This window comes from Gymnoscopelus braueri (assembly GCF_963280865.1).
Source record: "Gymnoscopelus braueri genome assembly, chromosome: 13".
NCBI classification, from domain to species: Eukaryota; Metazoa; Chordata; class Actinopteri; order Myctophiformes; family Myctophidae; genus Gymnoscopelus; species Gymnoscopelus braueri.
Window position 1 is genome coordinate 51609506 of NC_137615.1, and position 9929 is coordinate 51619434.

Genomic DNA, 9929 nt, shown 5'->3' on the forward strand with positions numbered 1-9929 from the left:
AGGGCCCACTTGAAAATCTTCAAGGAATTTGTGGCCCACCCATCTGACCACTTAAAACGACAGCTGTTTGTTTGTCTGCCATGTTAAGTGGTCAGATGGGTGGGCCGCATGCATTTTCAGAGCATGTGTTAATGATCAATCAATCGATTGTGTTCCATGGCCTTGGATCAAGGGAACTTAAGTAGTATACCTAAGTTCTTATTTACTGGTATCATATTTTAATATTAATGTTACTGTATGATTACAATCTTTGTGTTTTGCGAATTATGTGGAGGCCCACTTGCAATATCTTTCCGGCCCACCGAGAAACACTGTCATACTTCATGTGGCCAGCTTGTGACGTCAGTTATCGATGACATATATGACATCATATTTGGCCAAGGTTTCAGCCTGAGAAAGAAATTAGGGGCGGCAGTGGCTCAGGGGTGGAGTGGCCGGTAGAGCGGCCGGATGGGAACCACAAGGTTCCTAGTTCGATCCCGGGCTCCCCCAGAGTTAGTGTCGAAGTGTCCTTGAGCAAGATGCTGAACCCCTAATTGCTCCTGATGAGCAGGTTGGTGCCTTGCATGGTTTCCTCTGCCATGTGTGTGTGAATGGGTGAATGTAATGCACAATCTATGTAAAGCGATTTGGATAAAAGCGCTATATAAATGCACCATTTACCATTTATTTTTACCAAGTAGCTTGAGATTTAAATGACTTAACAATGCTGATAATAACGCCCTGCCCAACTGTTGCTATCTCTACGTTAGCAGCTCGCCAGTAAGTTTGCAGTTGTAAGTGCTATGCGGTCCTCTAACCTACGTTGCACCACCGATCTAAACAATATGCCCATATTTGGAGATGACTACATCTGTCAGTCCTTGTCCATTTTATGACCAAATATGGAGATCCCTGATGTTCAGTATATGCCCATATATGGAGCTGACTTTGATTTGTTTGCGCCTGATGCCATGACAACACATTGAGGTTAGACAACACACTCCATATTTTGGGCGTAGTTGACCCGTCCGGTCCTCCCATTGGCCAATTTTAATATAGGATAACTGTCTGATAACACTTACATCATTAGACAATTTAAGGTGTAACAGTGACGTTATATTAGCTTTGAGAACTATTCAGTATTGTGAAGAACCAAGTTTCAAGCAGACTTGGTGATAATTCAGTCCTCTATCCACGTGCCATGTCTATGGATTTACTACGACCCATCTCCAACGTGATTCACAGCACACATGACAAGAGTCTGATGGGCGAGGTGAATGCATCACCGCTCAAGCACTTTGTCACAGCCAAGAAGAAGATCAATGGTATCTTCCAACAGCTGGGTGCCTACACAAAGGAGAGTTCTTCCTTTCTAGACACCCTTATGAACAATGAGTTAGACCCAGTTACCACAGAAGAGCAGGTTCAGGAGGTACATAGCTACCTGTCCAAGGTGACTGGGATCGCAGAGGTTCTGGCCCGCAGACACATGAAAGTGGCTTTCTTTGGAAGGACAAGTAACGGGAAGAGTTCTGTGATCAACGCCATGCTATGTGACAAGGTGCTGCCGTCAGGCATTGGACACACCACCAACTGTTTCCTGCGGGTGGAGGGTACAGATGGCAACGAGGCCTTCCTGCTCACCGAGGGCTCAGAAGAGAGGAAGAACATCCAGACGGTGAACCATTTAGCCCACGCTCTTCACCAGGACAAGGATCTGGATGCGGGCAGCCTGGTGTGTGTCAGGTGGCCCAAAGACAAGTGTGCCCTGCTTAGGGACGACCTGGTCCTTGTGGATAGCCCAGGCATTGATGTCACCACTGAGCTGGACAGCTGGATTGACAAGTTCTGCCTGGATGCAGACGTGTTTGTTCTGGTGGCCAACGCTGAGTCGACCCTCATGCAGGCTGAGAAGTCATTTTTTCACAAAGTCAACGAGCGTCTCTCCAGCCCCAACATCTTCATCCTAAACAATCGCTGGGACGCCTCAGCCTCTGAGCCTGAATACATGGAGGATGTCCGCAGACAGCACATGGATCGCTGCAGCAGCTTCTTGGTGGATGAGCTGGGTGTGGTGGACAGAGCTAAGGCCAGCGACCGTATCTTCTTTGTATCCGCCAAAGAGGTCCTACAGGCCAGGATGCAGAAAGCCCAGGGAATGCCAAAAGAAGCCGGTGCCTTTTCAGAAGGGTTCCAGGCAAGAATGTTTGAGTTCCAGAACTTTGAGAGGCGCTTTGAGGAGTGCATCTCGCAGTCTGCGGTGAAGACCAAATTTGAACAGCACACGATGAGGGCCAGGCAGATCTCAGAAAACCTGCGCCTCATGATGGACTCTGTACACATAGCTTCTCAGGAGCAAAGGGTCCACTGCCTAGAGACCAAGGAGGACTGTCAGGATCGCTTGGAGTTTATAGAAAAACAGCTGGACCTGCTGACCACGGACTTTAAGACCAAGATCAAGAATATCACCGAAGAGGTGGAGAGTCAGGTGTCCAACAGCATGGCTGAGGAGATAAAGAGGCTATACATGCTGGTAGACGACTTCCATATGGACTTCCATCCCTCGCAGGTGGTGCTCAAGGTCTACAAGAATGAGCTTCACAGGCACATTGAGGAAGGCCTGGGCAGGAACATGTCAGGGAGGTGCTCCACATCCATCACCGGCGCACTGCAGACCACACAGACGGAGATGGTGGAGAGTTTGAAGCCTCTGCTTCCAGCTCAGGTCAGAGAGCGGATGGACAAGCTGGTTCCTCGGCAGTGCTTCAGCCTGAGTTACGACCTGGCCTGTGACAAGCTGTGCAGCGACTTCCAGGAAGACATCGGCTTCCGTTTCACCCTGGGATGGACCATGCTGGTCAACCGCTTCCTGGGACCCAGGAATGCCCGGCAGGCACTCATGGGCTACAATGACCAGGTTCCTCAACCCATGGCCCTGACACGGGTGAGCGCCAGCATGCTTCCCTTCCCTCAGAGCTCCCTGACCCAGGAGCGACTCCAAGTCTCCATGGTAACTGGCATTGCCTCGCTCAATTCCCGTACCTCTATGGGCATCATTGTCGTTGGGGGCGTGGTCTGGAAGGCGATGGGCTGGCGACTACTCGCCCTGTCAGTGAGTATGTACGGCCTGCTGTACGTTTATGAGAGGCTAATGTGGAACACCAAAGCCAAGGAAAGGGCCTTCAAGAGGCAGTTTGTGGAGTACGCCAGCGAGAAGCTGCAGCTCGTGGTCAGCTACACCGTCTCCAACTGCAGCCACCAGGTCCAACAGGAGCTTTCGGGCACCTTGGCCCAGCTGTGTCAACAGGTCGACGTGACTCGGCAGAACCTGAAAAACGAGATTAAAGGTGTGGACAGTAAGGTCGAGCTGCTGGACGCGCTTCAGAGCAAAGCCAAGCTGCTGAGAAACAAGGCGGGTTGGCTGGAGAGCGAGCTCAACTCATTCACACAGCAGTACCTCCAGCAGCGCCGCTAAAAACACAACGCTTCACAACGTCAGATCCGCAGGGATCACCAGGGGGTCCAAACAGACCCTTCCGGATCTGTAACTCCATTTTAATTTCAAGGACCCCTCAGTTTGATAAGCATAAGGCCACTGACCCCCATTTGGATACCATCTGAGACCCCAACCTGTGTTATTTTAACTCTGAGAGTGTGCAAATGGAACCGTTTGGTTCCATTTGTACACTGTCAGAGTTACAGACCCTTTAAGGGTTCATTTGGACCCTGGTGGTCCCGGAACCAATGTTGAGAAGCAGTGTGCTAAAAGACCCAATAGCGACGCTTTGGTTGGCAGAAGCCTTGAGAGCGACCTGAAAATACTTGCAAAAATTGCATATTTCGTGCAAAAATCTGGACAACCAGGCAATAAAATGTGAGCATTATTTTACTGGAGGGCAGTCAAACTTTTTTTTATCCAAAATGACTCTTCACATATTGTCTGACATAAATGTCAGAGCTTAAATCGACATGTAAATATGAAATAAATGCATAAACATGTAGATAAGATATATAAAGTTAGAGCTAGCAACTGCTAGCAATGCCAACCAAATCCTCAGTTTCCATCCAAACATTGCGAAATCGCGGTAAAATACGCTATTTCTATCCGATCGTTTTGAAAGGTATCACTAGTCTGTTGGCTTGTGTCTAATGTAAATCTCAAAGAAAGATGTATTTGTTAACACTGTTGTGAAAATGTATGTATGTTGGTCCTCCTTGGCACTAGTTCCAGCCGGTTCCAGCAGGTGGCAGTGGCGAACGCTTGGTCTCAGAGAGCATACAGAGCAAAGAGAGCCTTGTAAACAAAGGGAATGCAAATCTAATCCCGCTATGCATGATGGGATAGATAGCCCAGTATACTATCTCTGAATGAGAGCCATTCAAGTGGTGTTTTCTCTACTTAAGAGATTTAACTTGACTTCAATTCTATAAACTGTAGTTTCAAAACTATTCAATCCTATTAACCAATATATGATTATTTTGCTATGATTCCCTGCTTTCATATAACATGAAAAGATGAAAATGGAAAAAATGCTAGATGACTCAACCAAATTTGGTTACTATCGCTAGATTCCCAGCGTCACTCGCAAAATACTGCGGGAACCCAACTTAGTTACTTTATTATATATATTTATATTCCACAAATTTCAGATAGACAGACAGACGGACAATTTAGGTCTTTATTGACTAGCAATAGAAACAGGAAGAAGAAAGGAGATACTGTTATGGGTAGCAACAGCCAGGATACTAGTAGTAATGATAGTAATGTTAACGATGCAAAGGGAACAAACAAAAAAAGGGTCAGGTAGGAAAGGAGTATCAGCCACAAGGTTACTGCTGAGCAGAAAAAAGAAAAGAAAAACCTTGCCTGGCCCTACACGCAGATGGACCATAAAGTTAAATAATAATAATAATAATAACTAGAAAAAGTGCTCCTCGGAGCACAGGCCAATGTGAAAAGGGTGCCATTTCTTCTTAGGCCTTTCACAGCAATCGGACACAGCATTCATGATTTGAGGCATTTTGTTCCAAAAATGTGTTTTGCTTAATTAGACCTGCTGGTGGCGCTATAACAGGCCAATGTGAAAAGGGTGGCATTTCTTCTTCGGCCTAGTTGGAATGTGCGTGCAAAATTTCACGGAAATCGCACGCTGCGTTCATGATTTGAGGCATTTTGTTCAAAACAATGACCTATCCTGCAATCTTTGGAAGCCTGTTTTAGCGCCACCATGAGGCTGATTTGAAAATTTTCAAGTGGCATAGAGCACCGAAGTCCTGACGTCACTGCCAGTAGAGGACGCTGTTCCGCTGGTTCGTGGCTTTACTTTTTGTGTTGATATCCTCAGTGGGGAATCTTAGATCGCCTCATATAAGAACTGTGTTCCAAAAATAAACACACCACCCTGGCGATTTTACTCATATGGATATGAAGCATCGACTGAAGGTGTAAATGTACACATTTACCCAAAGAGTAACACAATATAAACACTAGAAACGAGTCAAACAACCCAAAGACTACATTTCCCATGAACGTGGCTGCTGTAAGGACAGTGATTTCAGACCCGGAAGTAGTAGTTCTTAAGACTTTTAAGGCAGAATTAATTCCCTTTTCGCCAGAAACAGGCTGTATCAAATATGAATGAATATCATAAACGATGTAGAGCCACCCCCCTGACAGAAACGCCAGGGTGGTGTGTTTATTTTTGGAACACAGTTCTTATATGACGTGATCCAAGATTCCCAAATGGGGATTTCAACACAAAAAATAAAGCCACGAACCAGTGGAACAGCGCCCTCTAAAGTGGCAGTGATGTCAGACTTCGGTGCTCTATTTCTTCCTCGGCCTACTGGGAATGTGCGTGACATTGCACGCTATGTTCATGATTTGAGGCATTTTGTTCAAAACGAACCAATCCTTCAAACTTTGGAAGCTAATCTAAGCCAATCAGGATGAAATTATGGAAAATCGGACTGATCCGTGTTGATCACATGACTATAGAGATATTGTGTACCGATTTGCGCGATGTTTGGACAAAATCTGTAGGAGTAATATGAAAAAAAATTGTCTTGCAAAAATCAGCCTCCTAACAGGCCGATCTGAAAAACTCAGGACAGAGGTTCAGCTTTGGCATCCAGGGAGTGTGTGTGCACAGTTTTGCAGCGACCGGGCCAATGGTGCCGGAGATTAGATGCTCACAGACGGACGGACGGACGGACGGACAGGGTGCAAAACATAGTCTCGGCCATGCCTTTCGGACTGGCGGAGAAAATTACGCATATCTCTCAAAGACCCCCTGAGGATGTCCAAATTATCTTTTGGAAAAACAATTGATTACGCAACTTTAGTTACATGACCAATTTATGGATAAATCAATAGAATGTTTGTAAATAAGCTGCTAAATAACCTGAGCTCTGTATGTCTACTTGCTACCACTGCCTGCTCTCTGCGCAGATCGTCTGAGGACTCTGTCTCGCTGCAAAGCATCAACGTGCTTCCCTCTGCCAGAAATGACAAAAGCCAACTTAATAATCTTAATAAAAAAAGGTAGATATTTGTATAGAAAGGCCTGACCAGGGACAGCTAGGGCTCGCAAATTAGCCTCGGCTAGAAACCCCACTTACAATGCAAAAGTTTCATGTTTTATAACTTGATACATAGTTTTTTGTATTGTCCATGTCAAATAAAAATAGATTACATACTACCTGTAACCACCTCGACCACCTTCATCTCCTCCTACAGGAACCCTATGGTGAGATCAGCATTCTCCATCGTATGGTGAGTCAAGTGTTCTGCTAGACCCATGTCCTCATGCGTGTGTTACGCTGCAACCCATAACTTGTGTGAATAAAACATTTGAACCAATCTGTATCATAATAAGGTCCACAACCGCCAGTAACTCACATAGCTTTCAGAGAGTGGGCAACACCAGAGCCAGTGTTGCCCACCTGTTTATACCCGATTAAAAACCCAGTGTTTTTAAATGGTTTTCATGTCAAGGACACTCAAATTAATATTTGGCTGCAGACCCCCATTTGAAAAGATTGTGCCACCCAGAAGATTGTGTGGTAAAACATTTTCAAATTTATGAATGTTCCCAAAAATAGCCGATCTACAAGCGACACATTGTGAGCTTGTGGCTCTGCTATTTTTGTAGAAGTAAACATGGTTAAAATGTTGATGTTATATGTACTGTTGGTGGACACCCAAGTTCAGTGGAGCCTCAAACTGGAATATTGCCCCTGCATATAAAACACCTTTTTATGAAAATGTTAGTCAAATGTCTTTGTATGCATGTTCCCCATCATTTCTTGTTTTGTTTATTGCCCGTTTGAAAACCAAGGACGAAAATGGAAATAAGTCTTGACTTTGTTTATCCTCGTTTAACACATGCATTTTTTATGTTAAATCAGTCAAATTTAAAAACCCTTTATTATAAACGGCATATGTAAAAACGAAAACATCATATTTACATTAAAACATTGAAAAAGTGTAAGTCACATCAAGACTCAACACATCAAGATTCTGCTCAAGTCCTCTAGTAGTTGTGACACGGCAGTCTTCAACACACAGTCTTCAGGAGGCCGGACACTGACGGTGTCTGTGCTTGTTAGAGAGGTGGTGTAACTCTGTAGGAAGCGGTTGTGATCGACCGTCTGCGCGAGCTCCTCCACCTCAGCCAGTCTGCTCCTCAGCTCAGCGACCTCCTGCTCCACACACACACACTTCCTCCGGTCTTCAGCACGACTCACTTCTCGTCCCCGCCAGCCTCTGATCAGCTCCATGGCCCCAGGTCGTCTTCTCACAAGGGCAGCCATCTTCTTCTCAATGGCAGCGGTGGACCCCACTGACTGGTGAAGCGTATTCAGGTATTCCTCCACCTCTTGGAGTCTCTGCTGGATGTTACTCTGACTGGTGACAAGCTCCCTCTGTCTCTCGGTCCGTTTTGCGGCGGCCGAGATCGTCTCGTGGCCCTGGTGTTCTTCCACGGCGCACAGACAGCAGACGCACTGCTGGTCGGTGCGGCAGAACACTTTCCTGGCGTCGTGGTGACGTGGGCAGATGTGCTCCTGAGACGCGGAGGCTTGGACCAGCTGGTGTGTGTTTTAAGGCAGGCAGCTGATGGTGAGACCGCAGATGGCCGTCACAATAGGACAGCAGACACTGGAGACAGGTTTTCACAGCCTTCAGTTTCATACTGGTGCATAGGTCACAGGCCACGCCTGCAGCTCCAGCAAGGCATTCAGGAGGATCAGCCTAGGCTTCTGTCTGCTTCAGTCTGTGCACAACCTGTGGAGTTAAAATAACACTTTAAAACATTTATTTTGCAGCTAGTCGGAGAACACAAACCAGTTGGTTTGGGAATCAGTTACAGAATCCGAAGAGTAAAAAAGAAGAGTATTCACATTCTAAGAATTCTTCCTTCACACTGGGAGGCCTGTAGCCTATTCAAAGTTTTACTTGATTAAAGTACAAAAGTATTGGCATCAAAATATACTCAAAGAGTACCAAAGTAAAAGTAATCTTTTTAGTTAATTTTCAAGAATGGCTTACGAGCCATTTTCGAACAGCCAAAGTTTAAAACGGGGTTAATAATAAATCTGCAAAGTAACTTAAGTTATAAATTGAAAACATACTAGTTACCTTCCACCACTGACAGTCTGTCAGTGACAGACAGTGATGGAAGAAGTACTCATATGTTTTACTTAAGTAAAAGTATCAATACTGCAATGTAGATCTGTTACAAGTAGAAGTCCCGTATTCATATACTTGGGTAAAAGTACAAAGGTATCGGCATCAAAATATGCCATTTTCAAATGGCTAAAATATGTATAGGGCTGAAGTAGTTAGTGTGTTTTGTAATAATAATCGAAATCTACAAAGTAACTAGTAACTAAGGAAAAACTAGAGTAAAAGTACAATATGTGTTTGCTTTGTTTTTATATGTAGTGGGGTAGAAGTAAAAGGGTTAGTTAATGGGGCCAACAGGCTAGGTCATAATAATGACATGGCACCCTACAGTCTCCCACACACACACACACACACACACACACACACACACACACACACACACACACACACACACACACACTGCAGTGAAATAAAGACCTGAGGCCCTATGCCTTAAATCAGTAGTTTTCACACTTTCAAGATTTTTTTTATTAAATGTTCAAGAATAGCAGATGTACAAGCTCGAGCTGTGAGCTTTAGTGCAGCAGGTTAATGACGTAATCGTTCACTTTGTGATGCAAGCATGAAATTTGGCACACATACTCTGTAACGGCCACTCTTATGGAAAAGGGTGCTGGCCACTCAAAAATCCAAGATGGTGACCATTTTTTTCAAGATGGCCACCACCTTAGCGGATCAGATAGTGATATAATATTTGAGGTTGTGATACAAGGATGAAATTTGACACACATACTCTCTAAGGGCCACTCTCATGGAAAATGTCGCTGGCCAATCAAAAATCCAAGATGGCGACCTTTTTTTTCAAGATGGCCACCACCTTAGCAGAGCAGATAGTGATATAATCTTTCAGGTTGTGATACAAGGATGAAATTTGGCACACATACTCTGTAAGGGCCACTCTTATGGAAAAAGGCACTGGTCACTCAAAAATCCAAGATGACGACCAATCTTTTTCAAGATGGCCACCTTAGCTGAGCAGATAATGATTTAATCTTTCGGGTTGTGATACAAGGATGAAATTTGGCACACATACTCTGTAAGGGCCACGCTTATAGAAAAAGGCACTGGACACTCAAAAATCCAAGATGGCGACCATTTGTTTTAAGATGGCCTTCTTCTTAGCAGAGCAGATAGTGATATAATCTTTTAGGTCATGATACAAACATGAAAATTGGCAGGAGCAGTCTCCAAAGGTCACTTGACAATAAAACAATAACAGACACATGAAATGTGAAGATGGTGACCATTTTCCAAGATG

General features: G+C 44.8%; 1 protein-coding gene across 1 annotated transcript; it reads left to right on the forward strand.

The window, feature by feature from the left end:
• Window positions 1–1240: 1240 nt before the first annotated feature.
• LOC308098202 (mitofusin-2-like) lies at window positions 1241–3457 on the forward strand (the record flags this gene model as incomplete). Its single annotated transcript, XM_080446460.1, has 1 exon — window positions 1241–3457. Exon 1 carries the CDS (start codon window positions 1247–1249, stop codon window positions 3455–3457), a length of 2211 nt encoding a protein of 736 aa, XP_080302586.1. The 5' UTR covers window positions 1241–1246.
• Between the last annotated feature and the right edge of the window lie 6472 nt (window positions 3458–9929).